Source organism: Pithys albifrons, chromosome 2 (genome assembly GCF_047495875.1).
Source record: "Pithys albifrons albifrons isolate INPA30051 chromosome 2, PitAlb_v1, whole genome shotgun sequence".
Taxonomy (NCBI): Eukaryota; Metazoa; Chordata; class Aves; order Passeriformes; family Thamnophilidae; genus Pithys; species Pithys albifrons.
This window is the reverse complement of record NC_092459.1, coordinates 117950095-117971402: the sequence shown is the minus strand read 5'-3', so window position 1 is coordinate 117971402 and position 21308 is coordinate 117950095. Positions and strand designations below refer to the sequence as shown.

Genomic DNA, 21308 nt, shown 5'->3' with positions numbered 1-21308 from the left:
TGCCCACCCAGGGTGGCTGCCCAGCAGGGGCTGCTGTCCCAGGGGCTCCCCAGCTTTCCCAGCAGGAGGAATTCGGGAGAGCAGCGGTGCCCTCTGCGTCGCCTTCCCCCTCCCAAACATTTCCCGAGTGCCCAAAATGTGTTGAGCAATTTGGACTTTGTCCCTCAAAGCCTCTGAACAAGGGCTGGTCACCCTCCCTGTGTTGCTGCTGCACCTCTGACCATGGGGCTCATCCAGCCTGTGGAATCAATTCTCCCTAAAAGCTGGGGAAAAAAACCATGGGACCAAAACTGGCGTCTCTGGGCAGCCTCTTTTTCCTATTCCCCGGTCGGTTCTGCAGGTGAAACACTCAATGACTCTGCCTGTGGAGAAAACCAGGACAGATCCCATCAACTTCCCTGCCTCCTCATCAGCTTCCCTGCTCCTTCATCACATTCCTCCCCCCGCCGCCCACCAGAGATTAAACACTAAAGAACGGCGTGTCAGGGCCACTCGGCTGCTCCTCTCCATCCATTATCGCACTCCAAAGGTCTCGCAGCCCCATCCATTCCCATTTCCACGCAGCCAGCCGGGGTGTCTGGTGTCGCCCCTCCCCTCCCAACCCTTGAACCCCCCTGGTTTCCAGCAGATTTCCCAAGACAATGGCTGTCTGGAAGCTCCTTAACTCCTCGGGTTGGGGGGTTGTGGACACAGGCAAGAGGCTGGGGGGGAAGGCTGTGGCTAAAACCCCATCCCAGGACCCCCTTCCTTCCCTCGAGAGGGAGAGCACAAGCTTTCCCCTCACTTTGGGGGGAGGATTTTCCCTCTCTCTGGATCCTTCTCAGTGTTTTGCTCCAAACTGGATGCTCATAATTTTGAGCAGTGGGTAATTAATGGCATTTATCTCTCTCTTCACCATGCTGAGTCACAGGGTAGGATCAGGACAGCTCCAGGGGTATGGAATCCTCCGCAGGGCCAGGCCAGAGGGCTCTGCCAGGGCCAGCAGGCAGGGGGACAGGCAGATTTCTGGATGCTGGGATGAGACCAGGAGTGGAAGATGCCATTTGGGAGTCACCCCTGCCAGGCAGGACCTACCTGGGGTAACACCAGTCCCATCCCAGGCCATGCCGGGCATTCCTTGCATTTCCCAGGAATGCTCAGAGGACTCTCATGAGAATTTCCTCTGCAGCCCCTGCACCCCAGACCAGATCCAGGGGGCCAAAATTTCCCCATGTCCAGCCACACCTCCAGTTCAGGCACTCCAAAGAGCAGGAATTACTTACAGGGTGTTCAAAAATCCCAAGGAAAGGATTTCTTTTTCCTCAAAAGTTGTTATGAATACATGGTTATAGGTTCTTCTTACTATTATCATCATCATCATTATTTTATCTCATTATATTTGACTTTCATATTATTTATTACTTTATTTCATTATCATTATTTTTGTTATTATTCTACTTATTAAATTGTTGTAATTTTTGTTATTATTACCATGATTTTTATTATCATTTTGTTATTCTTGTTATTATTCTCACCATTATCCTGGGATTGGAGCCAAACATCCTCAACATGGACACAAACTTGATTTGGGGTGTGTTTTATCCCTCCCCATGTAAGATGTATTTAACCCCCCAATCCTCTGGTCCCCATGGCCATCAGTGGTGCAGGGAGGATGATGAGGGTCCCTGATCCCCCTCCAGCTGGGCCTGGAACACTTTAGGGAGGTGCTGGGAATGCCAGGACACCTTATCTGGTGGCAGAGAACCCCACGCTGGCAGCCCTGCCAGGGGCAGTTTATTCCCTTTGAAATAAAGGCAGCAGAATTCCAGTGCCAAATCCATTGTTCCTGGAACAGAAATGACTCTGGGTCTTGCCAGGTTACAGAGCTCCTGTTCAGCAGCTCCTGCCATGCTGCAGTTAATGCCTATTGTTATTCCAGAGCTCGGGATCACCCTGCTTTGAAGTAGGTGAGGCAGGAACGCTCTTTCTTCTCCGCTTTGCTGCTTCTCTTCCTTTATATTTAATTTTTTTCCCCCAAAGCCCTCAAGTCTACCACTTGACTTTGATGGGGGTTGGAACAAGATGAGCTTTAAGGTCCCTTCCAACCCAAACCCTTCCATGATTTTATGATTTAGGCTGGAAACCTTCAAGATAAGTGGGGAAGTTGGGCAGAATTCCCAAAAATTTGTGCACAAAGGGCAGAGAGGAATGTGGATGCTCCAGGGTTTGGCTGTTGGGTTTATGCCACGTTTTGGATGAGCTGGGCACAGCTGGGAAGTTCCTGTGCCACCACCAAATGTCACTGCAATGGATTCTGGAGGATCAAAGTGCTGCCGGGTTCTGGAGCACAGGAATTGGCAGGTTGGGAGTTTTCCAGCCTGGCATGGGAATGCTCTTCCCATCCCTCCTGGGGTGAGGGGTCTCCAGGGGCAGCACAGGATGTGTCACCAGCCTGCACTGCCCTTTCCCTGGAGCCCAGGCACCCCCTGCACCCGGAGCATCCCTCGGGAAGGAGCTGGAGCCGAGCCCACCGGCTGCTCCTTCTCCCGGCGCGAGGCTCTTTATCCAATTTAAACGGCGAGGATTTGAAATGCCACCTGAGTTAAAAGGAGCTGATTAAAAGCGTAGCCTCATCAGAGTTCTTAAACACGCAGTTGCATCGCTGTATTTACATTAGTGTCAACTTTAATTTAAATTCTGCATAACTATATTTGCTCCCCGAAATTCATTCGCCAGCAACACGGCACAAATGACTCGGCAGCGCCGGCACCTTCTCTTTGTCTATGGCGGAGGGGTTTGGAAATTAGCTGGGTAAGTGAGCGCTGGGAAGTGTCATTCCGCCTCTTTAACGTCTCATTAATTAACCCATCCCGCTCTTGGGGCTGAGGCTGGAGCTGGTGGGCACCCTGAAATGGGAATCATGTTGGATGTGCCTTCCAAAGGGAGATCCAGTTGGGCTTGATGGTCCTCGACCCACTTGGGATGTTCTGTGGGAATTAATACAGTGAAATCAAACCGAGTGGCACAACCATGAGGGGGATAAGGCATTGCTTGGGGTATAAAAATGGTGAAGTGTGAAGTCATAAAAACCCTTTTCCTGAGGGTTTTCATGGCTCTGGACACTGGGGATTGGTTGTGGTGGTCCACCCAGGGATGGAATGTCGGAGCATCCCCAGGTGGGAGGGACATCCAGGTGCTCTGTGACTTCAGGGACACGTGGGATCAGCTCTTCAGGGAGCACAGAGACAATGGGAGCCCTCCTGCCTTCCAGCCCATCCTCCTGACCACCCACTATAGATGAAAGGGGAAAAAAACACAACAAAAAAAGCAGTTCCTTGGATTTTTGGGACAGTGATGGTGTTTCCTGCAGGTGTGTTCCCTGACTGATGAGTCCGCAGCCTTTTCCCTTTCCACCTTGTAAAGCCCTTTCAAGTTAAATAAACCTTACTGCAACATTCCAGCTCCCAAACCCTACAGTCTGGGGTCAGACAAAGAGCAGGAATAGCCAAACCTCCCCATTGGCACCGGCCCTGCCAACCTTGCTCCCAGTTTAATTCTAGTATTTTCCTGCCTGATCAGCAATGACATGGATTCAGTGAAGTGAGGGGTGGCCTGGATGGATCAGAGGAAGGTGATTGTCAAAGAGGGAAGGGGAGTGGAGGCCTGGATGAGGTCAGGTGCAAGGATGCTCCCAATATTTTCCATTGCCAGCATCCAGCTCTCAGGAGATGGATCTCACAGCAAGGGCAACACATGTTTATGCTTTTCACACCCCAGGCTCCTTGTGCCTTAAATAAATACAGAATCCTGCATTTAACTGCCCTGCATCTCCAGCCTGGGCTGGACACATCCTTATCCCGTGGAATGTGGCATTCCTGCAGCTTCTGTGGAGTGAGGACATGATGGCACTGTGTGTGGGCACAGCTAAGGCACAGCATGCAAGGGTTTCCTTGCCCCAAAAGGGTATTCTTACCCAGAAAAATTTCCTTGCCCAAAAAGGTTTCCTTGACCCTAAAGGTTTTCCTTGCCCTGAAAGAGTTTCCCTGACTAAAAAAAGGATTTGCTCACCCAAAAAATGCTTCCTCAGCCCAAAAATCATTTCCTTGCCCAAAAATGCTTTCCTGGCACCAAAATGTTTCCTTGCCCCAAAGGGTTTTCTGCCCATCCCCAAAGGCTCCAGACCAAGGTGTGTGGGGTGCCTTGCCCTGGTGACTGACCCTGGGGGCACAGCCTGGCACGGGTGCAGTGGGAATGCCAGGGAAGGCGGGATTGCCTGGCTAAGTAGGGGCAGCTGTGCTCTTATCTGGCCGGAGGAAGGGGCTGCACAACAAAGGGGGCTCAGGAGCAGGGGTGATCCATGGGAAAGCCATTGGCCCGGCATTGTGGCTGCCCTTCTGCTGAGCAAATAGTTCAAACTGTTCATTCCCATCTCCTATTCTCTCCCTGGTACATTGTTTGTGTCCTTGCATTTCATTCCCGAGGAAGATTGCTCTCTGGGCCTATAAGCAAACAGTCCAGAAAAGAGCCAACTATCCTCTCCTTTTCCCTGGAGAACTAGCATTTTTATTTCAGCTCCAAGCTGTCAAAGAGCTGGAGAGTTTATGTCAGTATCCTGAATTAATTGCTTTAAGCTGGAGCAGCCTCCGCCCGCCACCAAATGTCCAGAAGATGTTTATTAATAATGTTTCCTCCAGGTTTTTTTGGTGGGTGGGTGGGTGGGTTTGTTTTGTTCCAAGCTGTGCTCTCACATACTGTGCCCTCTATTAACCGCCTGGCGCCGGGCGAGGTGGGGAAATGAAAGCTGCTTATAGGGAATTAATAGCAGCTCCCGAGGTTCTGTCGGCACGGCGGGCACGGGGAGATCCCTTTAGGACTTTTCAGGCACCGGGAAGGAGAGGAGGAAGATGAATTGCTGGAGAAGGTGTTTAAACACAAATATCTTTGGTAATTAACGAAAGTGGCGAGGAAATTACCGACGGAAAAAAAAACCACGCGGGAGGTAAATGGGTTTGTGTTTAAACATGATATATTTTAAAGTGTTCCCCAGTGTGAAAGTCCCTGTTTAAGGGAATGGAGTAATAAACCAATTTATATACCAATAGAAAGTCGAGATCCTGAGTGCCTTTGTGTAAATTTTCCACTTGACTTTTCATTATCTACCTGAACAAAATCAATCTATATGTATGGGATCAACATGCAATAGGAGAGATAAAAGCCGGAATAAATGTGCTTTGCATATCCCACCGATAAAAGCCCCCGGGCTCCGGCGCTGCCTCTTTTCCAGGCAGATGCATTTTCGGGAATAAATCATCTTGCAGAGGGAAAGGAGAGCGAAGCAGAGTGGGGCTGCTCGAGTGTTTGCTCCCTCGCCTGAAATATTGATCCTGTCAAATGAACAGCCGTTAATAAGTAACTCAGGAAAAATATGCCGGCTCTGCCTTTGCTCCCCGCTGGAGCACGGCCCCGGCTCCGGGTGGCACAGCCAGGAGCGCCCTGGCCGTGGGCACAGCCAGGCCCTGGGCAGGGTGCAGGGAGGTGAGGGAAGGGGACAGAGCAGGAGGAGTGGGACAGGTCCTGGAATCCCACAGGGAGCCCCCAAACCCCAAGGCATTTGCCATCCCAAGTTGTATCCCAAATCCTGCCACATCCCAAACCACGCTGTATCCCAAATCTCACTGCATCCCAAACTCTGTTGTATCCCAAACCTGCTGTAACCCAAATCTGGCTGTATCCCAAACCCTGCCGCATTCCAAACCCCACAATACCCCAAATCCCACCATATTCCAAACACTGCTGCATCCCAAGCCCTGCTGCCTCCCAAACCCTCTTGTATCCCAAACCCTCTTGTATCCCAAACCTGCTGTAACCCAAATCTTGCTGTATCCCAAACCCTGCCACATTCCAAACCCCACAATACCCCAAATCCCACCATATTCCAAACACTGCTGCATCCCAGATCTCACTGTATGCCAAACCCTGCCACATCCCAAACACTGTTATACCCCAAACCCCACTATATCCCAAACCCTGCTGCATCCCAAACCCTGCCGCATCCCAAACCCTGCTGCATCCCAAACCCTGCTGCATCCCAAGCCCTGTTTCATCCCAAGCCCTGATGCATCCCAAGCCCTGATGCATCCCAAACCCTGTCCTGTCCCAGCCCCTTGTTTGCCCCTCAGGGCCTTGCCTGCAAACACCGAGATCATCCCCTTGGCCTCCTGCACAGAGATGGCTCCCACTCATGTCACTTCAGCAGGAGCCACTCCTGATCCTGAGTATTCCCAGTTCCAGCTGAGGGAAGAATATTGCTGTGTTAAAAGCAGCCAAAATACCTGCCCCGTCCGTTTGATAATGCAGAGACTGGAGTGAGGGCCCTGTCCTGTCCTTTCCCCAGTTTGGGTGACTGGTCCCTTCACCCACCCCTTCTCCTTTTCTTGGATCCCAACACCATGGAGAGCTGGATAATGATCTCTCTTTTCTCCTTTTTTTTTTCTTAGGTGAAGAGGCAGAAACTCCTCGTGGGGTTTATTTTCCCTTTAGTAACAGGATATGGAAAAGGTTAAGAGGCACTTCAGCAGATCCAACCCCTCTCCTGGGGTTTTATTTCTGCAGAAAGCCTGACCCAGTTTGGGCAGGGTCTGTCACCCTGGTTGATGAACTCCTTCTCCTCCTCCTCATATCCTTGTGCCAGGGAAAGCAGTCCCACTGGTCAGTGGGCAGGGAAGAGCCAGCCTCCCTCTGGCTTTATTTCTTTGAGGATCTCTCCACACCTCTGCTTGCTGGACATGGGAATTTCTCCATGTCAAGCAGTGCACTTTTTCCTTTCCTTACACTAAAGGTGCTTTCCAACCTTTTCCCCTCTTCTCCCCCTAAAATTCCACACAGGGAAGTGATGGGGAGGAGGGTGGGGAAGGAGATCAAACAAAGAGAAAAGCAGGGATGAACTAATGACTTTCCAAACTGGAGAGTTCGCCAGGATGTTCCTGAGAAACACGTTCTGCCTTCGGCTCGACATCTGCAGTGATTTTATGGGTTTGCTAATGATGGCTCCGATTGGACCCGGGGGTGGCAGAAAGTCCTGGAAGCCCCTTTGGAAGCACATTCACCCTTCTGTCCCCTCTTCCCGTTGCTTCCCTCCCTCCCAGGGCTGCTGGGTTTGTGGCCCCCATTTCCCAGGCATCGGCTCAGGGTGGTGAAAAAATGGGATTGTGCATCCACACATCCCATCCCTGCCCATGGAACCCCCTTTCCTTCCCACGGTGGTTTCAAGCATCCACAATGAGCTCCAAGGTTGGGCATTTCAGAAAAGCTTTGGCATGGGAAGGGGTTCCATCACCACCCACTCTGGGGGGATTTTTGGCTGCCGGAGCTCTTCCTCCCCTCTGAAGCCTTTCCTGTGATCACTCTTGGAAAAATGCTAATGTGCATCCCACAAATAGCTCCACAGATTAATTAGCTCGACTTTCTCAAGGTGCTGTTGGAATTTTCCCCCTGTTTCCATGAAGCCCAGAAGGATCCATCCCAGGCAAGCACCTTCTTTGGCTTCCTGCAGGCCAGGCCATCATCCCTCCCCACTGCAGTCAGGAATTACTGGAGCGTGACCCAGGTATCGCTCTCGAGGACAGACACAAAGAGGCAATCGGAGATGGGAATCTTGGCCTTTAATAGGGATGAGGACACGGCAGCAGTGCACGGGAGAAGCCCAATTTGTCCCAGCTCCCCCTGACACCGACTCCTTGTCCATTAGTTAAATAAATAAAGGAGAGGGAAGGGCAGTGTGGGATCAGGCAGGCGCGGAAGGAGGGAGCAGGAGGCTGGAAGGGACAAGCAAAGCATTCCAAGGGCTCCGAAGTCCCTCGATGTCGCTGCCTTTGGAACCGGGGTGGGAAATAAAATCCCCACGTTTCCACTCCTCTGGGCTGTGGCACTTGGGAGCTGTTTTCCAACAGGGATAAGGATCAGGTGGGAGTAAACCTTGTGGGAAGCTGCTCCTTCCCCAGGCAGGGTGAGCTCCTTGTCCAGTGCCAGCCAGCTCGGACAGGTAGGGAGCTCCCAGCAGGCAGGATGGGGATGTGGGAATCCAGGGAATGATAAGGATTCCCAAACAGCCCCTGAGAGGTGGGAGCAGCAGAAGGGACCCTGCCCACAGCCTCACCCTGCTGCTCCCTGCTTTTCCCACGTTCCCTCTGCAAAGGAGCTCTGTGGGCTGGGGGAAGTGGAGAGGGCGAGAGGGAGTGGGGTGGGATGTGAGGAAGGTGTTGGTGTCAGTGGGGAAAAGGAGAGAAAGGGGGAAAAGGAGAAAAAGGGAAATAGGGAAAAAAGGGGGAAAGGGGAAGAAACTAATGGAAAGGAAAGAATGGAGGTAAAGGTAAGGAAGGTGAAAAGAGAGGGAGAAAAAAGGGAAAGAAAAGGGAAAAGGGGAAAAAACTAATGGAAAGGAAAGAATGGAGGGAAAGGTAAGGAAGGTAAAAAGAGAGGGATAAAAAAAAGGAAAGAAAGGGAAAAAGGGAAATAAAGGGTAGAAATAGAGGGAAAAAGGAAAGGGAAAAGAGAGAGGAAAAGAAAATGAAAAGAGGGAAGAAAGAAAAAGGAAGGAAAAGAAATGGGGGGAAAGGGAAAGAAATTGTAAGGAGAAGAAAAGACAATAAAGAAATAGAAGGAGAGGGAAAGGGGAAAGAAAGGAAGAGTAAGGAAAAGAAATAGGAAAAATAGGAGAAGGAACTAAAAGGGAAGGAAGGAAAAGAATGAGAGGAAATGGAAAAATATTTACGGGGAAAGGAAAGGAAGTGGAGAAGGAAAAGCGAGTGGTAGTGCCCAGAGGGGCCCCTGCCCCACTCCCCTCACAGTCGCCTCTGCCTCATCGTCGGCTTTTAAAAAAACTTTTTCCTTTTTTTTTCCCTATTTTTTTCCCTTTCCTTTCACTCCAGTTTCACACCCGGCTCCCCCTGTAAACAAAACAGCTCTGCCGAGCAGCCCCCCGGGGCGGGGGGGGGAACCAGGCCCTGTGGGGCTCCTGGACCGCTGTCCATCCTTCCTTCCATCCATCCATCCATCCATCCATCCATCCATCCATCCATCCATTCCGGCATCCATCCCCGCATCCTTCCATCACTCCCTCCATCACTCCCTGGATCCTGCATCCTTCCCTCCATCCCCCCATCCATCCCTCCCTCCATCCATCCATCCCTCCATCCATCCATCCATCCATCCATCCATCCATCCATCCATCCCTCCATACCTCCATCCATCCATCCATCCATCCATCCATCCATCCATCCATCCATCCATCCATCCCTCCATACATCCATTCATCCATCCATCCATCCATCCATCCATCCACCCATCCATCCCTCCATCCATCCATCCATCCATCCATCCACCCATTCACCCCCCCGCGAAAAGCACCATCCCGGGCTCGATGCAGCTTTTCCCGTCCTCACATTCCCGTTTCCCGGGTGGATTCCATCCCTCCCGCTCTCCCGACTACTCAGGTGCGCAGTGGGGCAGCAGAAACACCTGTCCCTGTTGTCTGGAGTTGATCCCGGGATTTTCGGGGTGTTCTACAGAATACAGCTCCTTACAGAGAATTTTCGGGAAAAAAACTCGATTGCGAGGACTGTGGGCGTAATTTTTCCACTTTTTTTTGTCCTTTTCACCTTCCTTTCCCCCCTTATTTTTTAAATTTTATTTTTAATTTTCCTCTTTTTTCTTTTCCTTTTTCCTTTTCCCCTTAATTTTTTATTATTCTTTTCATCTTATTCTTTCTTGTTTAATTTTTTCTTGTTTAATTTTTTCTAATTTTTCCCTTTTTTTAAGAGGGATTTGTTTTCTTTCCCTTTTTTTGTTTTTGTTTTGCTTTATTTTATTTCCTTTTTTTTCCCCAATAAAGCCAACTATTACCAAATCCACCTTTCCCACCCCCGACTGCCCTTTCCTCTGCTCCAGCAGGAATATACAAATATTCCTCTCACCTCCGCGGGACTCCGAAAAAACACCACAGCGAGCGAGCAAAAAAAAAAAATCCCCCCGAACTCGTCTGGCTCTTCCCGCATCCCCCGGCCCCGCAATCCTGGGTTTAGCTGTCCCAGAAATACGGAGCTGGCGGATTCCACATCAGTCTTTAGTATTTACTTTCCTGAAGGTTACACAGGGCAGAGGGAACAAACTTCAAACCTTTTTTTTTCCTCCTCCCCTTTTCCATCCTCTTCCCTACCTGGTTTTATGTGGTTTCTGGATTAGTCTAGTGCGGAGCCCGAAGCGGACTTTCTGCAGCAGAAATACAGGATTAGGACTATTTCTGGAAGAAAGGGAATAGTGTGAACTGCCTTGAGCCTGCGATAGTCTAAAGCAGAATTACAGCTTGTAAAATAGGTCTCCATCAGTTTCCCAGGAGACGGGTTAAGCCCTACTTGGGTGTTCCAGCTCTTTTTAGAACCACTAATAATTAGTCTCATCTCACCCCCGAGTTGTCCGGTTGGTTTTTTCTTTAAGATCATCAGTAAATGCACTTTTTGCCCGCGCTACTGCCGCCGCGGGCAGGGCAGGCAGGGCCGGCTGTTTCCAGCATGGTTCTTATCCCGGGGGGAAAGGTTTGGGGGGCGTTGGGAACCCTCCGTTGCCCACCGGGGCTTCCCCATCCTGTGCCATCCTCTTTGTGCTTTGATGTCTTTTGGAGGCATCGCTGCATGTCATTAGGGGCTCGAATAATTAAAAAAAAAAAAAAAAAAAAGGAAAAGTAGTGGGTTTTCCTCCATTCCTGGAGGAAAATAAAATAAAAGAAAGTAAAAATATGGATAACGGAGGGAAAGAAAGTGGCTGGATCGGGGCTGATTTGGGGGCTCAGGCCCTGCAGCCTCTGTACCCGATCCGTCTCAACCTTCCCAAATCCCAGCCGATGCCACCCGCTTTCCGCAAAAAAAAACTAAATCAGGATTTGAGGGAAATTAACGGGAAAACGGAGCCGGGCGCTCGGCCCCGCCGGGAGCCGTGGCAGAACAATCCGGGACGCTGGAGGGAGCTGGGATAGCTCGGGGAGGGAAAAGGGGGAAAACCAGCCGAGGGGCGCGGGTGGGAGGGCAGGACTGCGGGACAGGAGTGCGGGGACGGCGACCCGGGAGGGATGGGGCGGGATGGCCCCTTGGCACTCATGTCCCCCTCCCAGCGAGGGCGACAGGCGTGTAATGACAGGTAATTGGGCTGGCGCGGAGCTGCTTTCGATGAATTATTGAGAGCCCATTAGCGCCGGGGCGATGTCACCTGGCAGGGCAGCGCGGGGATACGGGCACGGACACGGACACCCCGAGCTGTGCCCCCTCCTCGTGCCCTACACCCCTCGCACCCCCGACAGCCACCCTGGTCCATCCTCGCCTGGGCGATGCCACTCGTGCCCGTGCCCGTGCCCGGCTCCGGTGAATCGGGAAGGGCCGCGCCGAAGCTCCCGCTTTTCCCGGGAAAAACGCCGGGGGAATTATTTTATCCTCTGTTTTTTTGCCCACGCGGGTGCTCAGCCGTGACCTGCCCACGGGATCGACGCCGGCACCGGCACCGGCGCTTCCCGGTGTCCCAGCCAAGGGAGAAACCCATTCCGTGGGGAGGACACGGACTGGCCGCTCCCAGCCCGGAACAAAAGATTGTCACGGAGCAGGGGAGGACAAACGGGGGGGGGAAGGGAGAAAGCAGCAAAAATTAAAATAAGCATAAAATCTAGAAGTAAAGCCCTGGAGTCCGGCTGGGAGGAGAGGGAGGAGGCGGGAGCCGGTCGCGCACGGCCCCGTCCCTCTCCAGACCGAGCCACAACGACTTCCCCCACGCAGCGCCGGGTTTTGGGGTTAAAACGGGCAGAATCGGGGCCCCGAGGTGTCCTGGCCCCGGCCGCACCCCGTTCCCACCTGGGCTGCCCCCCGACACCCCTAAAACACCCCACTTTGCTCCCGTCCCCTGCTCCGCACCGGCTCCAACGCTGGGAGAGGGATCCGACAAAACACGGGGGTAGGAGAAGGGGAGCAGGTCTCCATCTCTCCATCCAGCCCTCCTCTATCCCTCCATCCATCCATTCATCCCTCCATCCCTCCATCCATCCATCCATCCATCCATCCATCCATCCATCCATCCATCCTTCCATCCATCCATCCATCCATCCATCCATCCATCCATCCATCCATCCATCCATCCTTCCATCCTTCCTTCCATCCATCCATCCATCCATCCATCCATCCATCCATCCATCCATCCCCACGACCCTCGCGGCCTCCGGGCCGCTTCCCTCGCCCCCACCGGCTCCAAGGCGAGCTGAAGAGGAGGAGGAGGAGGAGGGAGTGCTGGCAAAGAAGCAGAAGGTGGGAGTTGAAGGCGAAGGAGAAGGAGGAGAAGGAGCGGCGGGTGTCCCCTACCTGCGCCCCGGCCGCCGGCCCGGCTCTGCGGGAGCTGGGAGCATCCCGGCATTTATTGGAGCTGAAACTCTGCGACTGTTGACTTTAGCACAAAGCAAAGATTTCGCTGCCCGCTAGTTTAAAAATGAATATTTTACCAAGATATCGATCAGCTTTATAAAATTCAGTTAAGCACAATGGCTCAAAAGGAGGGGGGGGTGGAAGGAAAGGGGACGCAATATAATATCTGTGTAAATTTGCTGAAGTATGACGTGGTGGGGAAAGTTTACCCTCCTGGAATTTGGATCTAGATTCCACCCCCCCACCACCCCGCCTCGTCTTTTTTTTTTTTTCCTCCTTTTTTTTTTTGTTTACTGACTTTGTTTATTCACAGATCACGGTTGCTTAACCAGGCAGGAGCAAAATGCACTTGCTGTAAGGCTGGGGGCGGGCAGGTTGTGTGGGGAGGGGGGGGGGAAAATGCCAGAAGGGGGGGGGAAGTAAAAGAAATAACGTCTAGCGGGGAGGATTTTTTGTGTGTTTCCTCCTTTTTTGGCCATTTCTCGCTCAAATCGTCATTCTTGTGTTTCGGCGTGAGGCAGGGCAGGAGAAGGGGAGAGGAAAAATCATAAAGAAATTGAAAAAACAGGAGGAGAAAAGGAGGGAGAAAAATAGGAGGAAGAAAAGGTAGTGAAGGGCAAATAAAAGGGGAGAAAAATAAAAGGGAAGTAGGAAAACAAGAGATGATAAAATCAGGGGAGACAAATAAAAGGAGGAGAGAAATAAAAGCAGGAGAAAAAAATAAAAGAAGGTGAAATAAAAGGAGGGTGAAATTAACGGGGAGAAAAATTTAAGGGAGTGGAAATAAAAGAGGAGAAAAATAAAAGGGGGAGGAAAAACTAAAGGGAGGGAGATATAAAAGGGGGGAGAAAAATAACGGGAGATAATAAAAATAAAGCGGGGAAGTAGAAAGGGAAAAAAAATTTAAAAATTTAAAAACTGAAAAGGGGGAATAAAAGGAGGAAAAGAGGAAACTAAAATAAGGGAAAATAAAACCGCGTGAGTTAAAAGGGGAAGGAAAAAATAAGAGGGGAGAAAAAATAAAAAGGGGACAATAAATAAAGGGGGGGGGAAGAAAAAAAGCGGGCGAAAGCCCCGGTGGTGGAGCGGGGATCCGAGCGGGATCTGGCGGGGGGATCTGGCCACGGCCGGAGGCGGGGGCGGGGGTCGGTGTCCCCAAAGCGGCGACACCCCCGCGCCCGTGCTCGGGCCCTGCGGGAGCCTTTTATGTGCTAATGAAACACATTGCATGCCCCGGTTCACAACGTGTGTGTCCTTGGCGTATAGAGACCGACACATTGCAGCCTGGAGCCCGGTTTTGTTTTTGGGAGGGTTTTTTCTTTCCCCTCTCTCCCCCCCTCCCCACCTCTCCCTTTCTCCCCTTTTCTCTTCCCGCGGACAATGCGGAATTTTAAGAAGGATTTGAATGTTATTTCGGAAAGCAACATCTATGAGTGCCGTAAACGCGTGGGAAAAACAACAAGTGGTTGGGAAGACGGGGAGAGGGGAAAGGAATGAGCGTTTCTGCGTGGCCGGGGCTGTCAGTGGGCACCGGAGGGTCCCGGTGGTGGGGCCAGTGGCTTGGAGAGCCCGGGAGGTACTTAAAATAAACCTGTTTATGGTGTTTAAAATAAAGCTTTTCGGGTTTTTCGCTGCGGGTTTATACCCTGCGGAAAACTTGGGATCCCGTCCCGGGAAGGGAAGGGATGCGCTGCCCCTGCGAGCCCCAAATCCTCCCCCAAATAACTGCCCGGTTGTAATGATTCCTCCACAGTCTCGTACGGGGGCTTTGGGAAAGGGGGGACACGGCGGGGGGGGGGGTGGTCTCCACTTCCCATCTCCCGGCTTTGAGAGGGGACAGAGGATGCCCCTGGCTGGGAATGGTGGGGTTTGGCAGGGATGGGGGAGTCTGGAAGGAATGGGGGAGTCTGGAAGGGATGGGGGCGTCTCGAAGGGATGGGGGAGTCTGGAAGGGATGGGAGAGTCTGGAAGGGATGGGGACAGTCCTGACAGGGATGGAGGATCCCAGCCGGGAATAACTTGGTCTCGGCGGAGATCTCGGCGGTCCCGGCAGAGATGTCAGGGGTCCTGGAAGGAATGGAGGGATCCCGGCAGAGATGTGGGAGATCCCATCCGGGAATAGAGGAGTCCCGAGATGTCGGGTGTCCCAGAAGGGTTGGAGGGATCCCGGTGGGGATGTCTGGGATGGCAGAAGTCCCGGCCGGGGATCGCAGAGATCCCAGTCGGGGATGTTGGAGGTCCCGGCCGGGGATTGCGGAGATCCCAACCCGGGATGTGGGAGATCCCAGCCGGGCAGGGCGGGGGTCCCATCGGGGCGGCGGCGGCGACGGGCGAGTCCCGACGGAACAGAGAAGCAGCGGGAAAAAAACCGCCAATAACACTTTAATGGAGTTTGCGGCGATGTGGCCGGTCGCTACCAGAATACACATTTATAAGCCATAAATAAAGCATACAGAAACGATAAATTAATCAGATCCAAGTAGTTTACTCTCCCGGTAACATCAAGCGTTTGTTTCAATTACAACGATCTATCCTGTCCTTTTTTAATTATTATTATTTATTTTTTTCCTATTTTTCTCTTCCCTCCTCCCCCCTCCCGCCCCGTCCCCCCCCCCTTTTTACAACATTACAAGACTTTTGGTCCTCGGATTCCAAACTAGCGCGGGTTTCACAATAAAGGAGGGTTTCGTTTTCCTTGTGGGGTTTTTATTTTGCCCCCATCACTTCCACACAAAAAAATAGATATATTTATACCTCCTTGCGACGACGACAACGAAAAAAATAAAAACAAGCCCGAGAGAACCCCCGTCTGCCCAGCCCCGAGCCCCCCAACCCGCCCTCCCCACCAAAACAAACCACCCCACAAGGCAAACCAAGGGAATCGCAGCCCCCGCGGGTGGCTTTGGGCCGGGGAGGAAGGGGGTGACCAACACGCCTGCCCTTGGCACGGGCTCGTGAGACACACGGCTGCTGTTTCCCGAAGGGATGCAAACATCTGGAGCCAACAGAAAAAAAATAGATATATATATATATGTATATGTACCGTGCTCGCCAGCGCTGAGAGTCCACCGCGCTGCTGGGGGGGCTGCGAGGGGGCACCGGGGGCTCTCCCCTCTCTCCAGGGGCGCTTCGCCCTGTTCCCCGTTTAGGAGGAGTTCATGATGGGCCGGGAATACACACCTTGATAGTAAGAAGTCTCTCCGGCTAAAGGGGAGGACTCCAAGCCGGGTTTGTTCGTTACGGGCGCCATGGCCAGGCTGCCGGGCATGGGCGAGGCGTAGCCCGAGTAGTGCATCACCTGCTCGTAGGCCTTCAGGTCCATTTTGTGGTGGTGGTGGTGGTGGTGGTGCGGGTGGTGGTGCTGCTGCTCCGAGGAGGACATCAAGTTGTTGATGGAGAAGGGATGGTTGAAGGCGTAGTGGTGCTCGGGCTTGAGGTGGGCGTCGTGGGGCAGCCCGGCGTGCGGTGGGGCCAGGAGGTGCTGGCCCGGCGAGGCCGAAGGCTCTCCGGGGCTCAGCCCCGCCGTGCCCTTCAGGTCAGCCAGGGCGCGCTTGTGGTCCTGGCACGGCGAGGCGCTGGCCGGGGACTCGGCACCGGCAGAGCCCTCGGAGCCCCCCGAGGAGCTGCCTTCGCCCAGGGGCTGGCTGGGGGGCTGCCCGGGCCCTTTCTTGCCCCCGCCGCCCGCGCCGCCGCCCGCGCTGCCGCCGTCCTTGGCCGCCAGCTGCTTCTCGCACTTGAAGCGCTTCTGGCGGCGCAGGTAACAGCCGTTCTCGAACATGTTGCCCGAGTCGGGGTGCAGCGTCCAGAAGGAGCCTTTGCCCGGCTTGTCCGGGGAGCGCGGCACCTTGAGGAAACAGTCGTTGAAGGATAGCGAGTGGCGGATGCTGTTCTGCCAGCGCTGCTGGTTCTGGCGGTAGAAGGGGAAGAGGTCCATGATCCACTGGTAGATCTCGCTCAGCGTCAGCATCTTGTTGGGCGACTGCTGGATGGCCATGGTGATGAGGGAGATGTAGGAGTAGGGCGGCTTGGCGTGCGTGTAGCTCCGCCGGTACGTCTTGGGGTCCCGCGAGCGGTTCAGGTTGGACTGCCCGTAGATGGGGCTCATGGAGTTCATGTTGGTGTAGGGGGCCAGGGCGTTCATGGAGCCCGCCTGGCCTCCCATGGGGCTCATGCTGGGGCTCAGGTGGGCGCCCATCCCTGCCACGCCGGCCGAGCCCATGCCGGGCATGGCCCCCGCGCCGGGGGACATGCCGGTGAGCGAGGGGCTCATGCCTGTGTTGGCGTAGGACATGTTCATGGAGGTGGCGGCCGTCATGTTGGCCGTGGTGCTCATGGCCGACATGGTCATGTACGTGTTCATGCTGTTCATGCCCAGCCCCGCGTTCATGTTGCTCACCGAGGAGTAGCTCTGTGGGTGCAAGTGAAAGAGAGGGGGGAGATGGCAGAGAGGGGCAGGCGGGTCATCCCGTGGTGGCCAAGGGCAGGCGGACAAACGGGGGACAGTGGGGGATACCCCCAGCCCAGCCCTGCCCGGATCGTCACCAGTAAGAGGCTCTGCAGCCCCGGAGCTCCGCGGGGTGGAGGGGCAAGGGTTAAATCCCGGAGCGGGAGGGGTTGTTTTTCTCCTTAATGAAAAACAAATATAATTTTATATATGTTAAATAAGAGACGGGCTGGCAGCAGGATCGGCGGAGCCGTCCCGGGAAGGAGAGTTGCAGGAAGGGGAAGGGACACCGCTGCCCGGAGAGTGAAAAATACCTGGGAATAGGGAGGGGATGAAGAGGGGGGAGGAAAAAATAGGGAACAGCCGCCTGCAGCCCTATGGGCATCCGCGCCCCCCGAGCCCCCCACTCGCAGCCCGGCTCCCCCACCCGCACCTCGGAACCCCCAACTGCAGCCCCGAGCCGCGGTTTGATGCCAAAGTTAATCGCGACTCGGGGCTGGGGTGGCGCGGGGACCCCGGCCGGGACCGGGGGGGACTCGGGGGGCGACGGAGCCCCGGCTCCTTCCTTACCTCGGGCTCCCCGTAGTAGTTGCTCCAGTCCGTGTGCTCATGGCCTTCCATTTTCACCGCTCCCAGCATACTGGAAGTGGAGTGCATGGCAGTTTAAAATTTAACAGCCACAACAAACGACGACAGAGAGCAACCAAAAAAAAAAAAGGGGGGGGGAGAAAAAAAAAAGAAGGGAAAAAAAAAAGTCCCCAGCCCTCCCTCCCCTCCGCCGGAGCCTCTGGAGGAGGAGGAAGAGGAGGGAGGGAGGAAGGGGGGGATGGAGCGGCGCTGGGGCTGGGGTGGGATTTTTTCGCCGCTGCTCCTTGGGTGGGTTTTCGCAGCGCTTCGCGGCGAAAAGTCGCCCGGAGGCGATGGAGGAGCCGGAGGAGGAGGAGGAGGAGGGAGGAGGGAGGAAGAAGAGGAGGAGGAGGAAGAGGAGGACAAGTGCTGCAGTGACGTGGGTGCCCGAGTGATATAGCACGGAGCGGCCGGGCGAGCCTCCAATCCCCAGGTCCTCGGCTGCCCATTTGAATAATCAGCTCACACCTAGGCGGGAGCGGCTCCTCCGCGGCCCCCCGCGTACCTCTCCGCGCCCGGCGCGGGGGCCGGCGGCGCCCTGGGGCTCCCCGACCACCCCCGCACCCCGCTGTCCCCCCGCCTCTGCAGGGCGACAATTCCCATCACACCTCCCGCTCCCCGGGAAGCCCCGACGCGACTGTCGCCCCCCTCCCCAGCACCGCGATGGGAGCAGCCCCCTCGCAGCCCCCCGAAAACATCTGTGTGTCCCCCCGCAGCCCCCCGGCCCGGCCCCACACACCTTTCCTCCCCGCGGCTGCTCGGCGGTCCCGGGAGTCCGGCTGCGCCCCCCGCCCGTCCCCCCGGCAGGTCGGTCCCCGCCGCCGCCGCCGCTGTTCCCCGGGCTCCGGCTCCTCCCCGGGCTCCGGCTCCGACTCCTGCAACAAAATCGCAGCTAACCAAGCGGGCACGGCTGGGAAAGGGCGGGGAAGCGCCGTCGGGGGCGCGGGGGCTGTCCCGGTGCGGGTCCCGGTGCGCGCCGTCGGGGCAGAGCCGCTCCCGCTGCCGAAGCGCCTCGGAGTGGAGGAAAGAAGGAAAGGAGGAAGGGAGGAAGGAAGGAGGAAGGACAGACGGACGACAAGAATCACCCTCTCATCCCCGGCTCCAAAACACCCCCCCGGCTTCCCCGCCCGCCCCATCGGCGCTGTGGGCACGGCGGCGGCTCCCGTCGGGGTCCTGGCGGCGAGGGGGCACCGAGGGCGGCGGGGAGAGACACCGAGGAGCTTCCCTCCACTTCCAGCACCCCCTCCCAGGGCCGGACTGGGCCCGTGCCTCCCCCGGCAACATCCCTGTCCGCCCCTCCGCTGCTGTTCCATGAATTCCCACCTATATCTGCCCACAGTAAAAAAAAAAAACCTAACCGCAAACCTTATTTATTTATTTCTTTAATTATTTGTTTCTTTATCTCTCGCTCTCCAGAGGGATCACACCACTCCCCCCACTCCGCCGATAGTTTATACACACACACCCCAGAGAGCAGAACTTCACTCCCCCTGCCCTGGGAACACCCTTAAATTCACCCCCGGGACTCTTTTCCTGGAGGAAACAGGGGAAAACCTCCCTCAGAAGTCATCGCCAAACAACCCCACTCGCCTCCTCCAAGAGGGCACGTTTCTATCGCGATAGCCGCGCTAGTGGCAGCCCGCCTCCCTCCCTCTAACCCCACCCGCGTTCTGGCTGGATTTGGGGGATTCGGGAGCTGGTTTGGGCCAGGATGGGGGAGGACACCCCCAAAAAGAGGGAGGGGCCGCCCCTGTCCCGCCCCCAACAGCGGTGACGGGGCGCCCCCTGTCGCCTGTCGTGAGTCCGTGGGAGGGGGTGGTTGCGATACCCCCGGGCGGGGACCCCAGGGACCCCCCAGTGTGGTGCTGGTCACTCCGAGGGGCTCCCAGTGGGTCACCCCATCTGCATTCAGTGGTTTCTCTTCACCCCAAGTCGCCCACCCTGCCTGACTGGAGGTCCTGGGCTCGGTGCACCCCAAAATCCAAACCTCTGACTTCACACATCTCCAGGGAGCTTCCTGCTCCTTGGAAGCGCCATGGAGGGCAGTCCAGAGGCTCAGAAAGGGAGAACTCTGGGAGAATTCAGGAAAACTCAACATGCTGGGCATGATGAGGCTCACCAGCCCAAGGATCCTGTGCCCACTCCCAGATGGATGCAGCGGGTTTGGGTGAGCTCTGGTTGGCTTTAGAATCCCCTTCTCCCTCTGACCACGAGGTGCAGGAGGTGAGTGTGTGTTCCAGCATGGCTGGATCTGGAAGGGAAGCTCCAGGAAAGCTCCAGGGGAGGAGGACAGAGGCCAGAAGGAGAATTTCCCTGTGTAATAAACTCTCCCACCCTCAGGCCTTGGCCCTGCAGATGTTGGGACAGAAGTTTGCCTCTGGCACCTCCACACAAGGGGTGGCAGGAGGAGCTGACCCCATCCCCGAGCTTAGTGGCTCCTGAATTTCCTGGTTTTTTACTTTTTATTAAGTGCCTTTTATCCCCCATCAGGTCCTCAGGACTGGGAATTTTGTCACCCCTCAAAGTTGAGGTTTTTCTCCCTGGTGTGGGCTGGGAGCTGCAAAGCAGAGCTGTTGTTTCCTTGGATTTTATCCCAAAACCTTTGCTTGAGGCCACTCCTCAGCTACAGAGAACATCCCTGCTGTCGGTGCTGCAGCCCCAACACTTAAATCCCATTTGGCTTCTTTTGGATTGTCTGTCTCCCAGCCCCACTGTGCCACCTGCCTGGCCACATGGAACCATCCATGGAGTGAGAACCTCTCCTGGTCCAACACATCCTTTGTGTCACAGGGAATGGGGATGTCCATCCCAGTCCACTGATGCAGACACAGCACTGAGGATGAACCACAACCACCTTCTCCTCCTCCTCCTCCTCCTCGGACAAAGGCTTTGTCTCTGGAACACGAGGGCACAGAGCAACATCAACATTTGTATTCAGCAAGGTGGGCTTGGAAAAGCGGTGGATGGACTGGAGGTGGCTGGATATGGGATGGATCCCGGAGGCTCCGCTCTCACAAATAACCCCCTCCTGCTTCCTACTCTCCCAAGGGCAGCTCCCCACATGGATAAAATAAATATATCTTAAGAGAGCAGGAAAAGAAGCAGCAAAATAAATGTTCTTGCCTTAAGAGGAACATTTTTAAGGAAACCAAGAATGTTAGAAATTAAAATTAAGATTTTTCAGTGCTGCTTTATTTAAACACACCCGGTTGTGTTACGGAGAGACACGATTTCTTCTCTTTAATATTTAACTAATATTTATTTTAAATTTAATTTTTAAATTATGCTCTTATTTGCATTGGGAGCCATGACTTGAGGAGGCATCTCCCCCTTCCCAAGGGATGGTGGGCAGGAGTCGGAATGTGTTTTGTCCACCTCCATCACTCACAGCGATGCCAATGCCTTACCTCGTCCTCCACAACAAGCAGGGTAATTATCTCCCTTCCTCTGATAATTATCATAATTAATCCAGCATAATGAACTCTCCCAATTGCGCCGCTCCTTCAAAATGAATGTGGTGTTGGTTTTTTTCCTTTGATTGAGGAAATTGGGAGAAGTGGCAGCACAGAGAGAGAGACTTCAACAAGGACCAAAAGGATTGTGAGACACAAAAGGCAACTTGTACAGTGTCACCTGGATTTATTGAGGCCTTTCCCTGATAAGACATGGAAATTATGGATGAATCAATGCCTGGAGGTACTTGGGGAAGAGGAGGGAGATGGGACTGAGATGAGGAGAGCAAAGGGAGAAGGTGGAGCTGGGCAGAGAAGCTGCCATTGCCTTCGTGCCATGTGCTGCCTCTCACTGGA

General features: G+C 54.3%; 1 protein-coding gene and 1 long non-coding RNA gene across 5 annotated transcripts; both read right to left on the bottom strand.

Moving 5' to 3' along the window:
- Positions 1 to 2656: 2656 nt before the first annotated feature.
- On the bottom strand, positions 2657 to 12453 carry LOC139668512 (uncharacterized). Of its 4 annotated transcripts, XR_011697086.1 has the most exons (5): positions 12369 to 12384; positions 7513 to 7638; positions 6167 to 6270; positions 5224 to 5363; positions 2657 to 2966 (listed from the first exon to the last, which is right to left on the bottom strand). It is a non-coding gene; the product is annotated as an uncharacterized lncRNA (long non-coding RNA). The 4 variants fall into 4 exon arrangements; XR_011697085.1 differs by lacking the exons at positions 2657 to 2966; positions 7513 to 7638 and adding an exon at positions 10193 to 10276 and having other exon boundaries at positions 4996 to 5363; positions 12369 to 12434; XR_011697083.1 differs by lacking the exon at positions 2657 to 2966 and having other exon boundaries at positions 4996 to 5363.
- Positions 12454 to 15292: 2839 nt separating this feature from the next.
- On the bottom strand, positions 15293 to 17529 carry FOXA2 (forkhead box A2). Its single transcript, XM_071548114.1, has 2 exons — positions 17443 to 17529; positions 15293 to 16836 (listed from the first exon to the last, which is right to left on the bottom strand). The coding sequence occupies exons 1-2, from the start codon at positions 17527 to 17529 to the stop codon at positions 15574 to 15576; spliced, it is 1350 nt and encodes a 449-aa protein (XP_071404215.1). The 3' UTR covers positions 15293 to 15573.
- Between the last annotated feature and the right edge of the window lie 3779 nt (positions 17530 to 21308).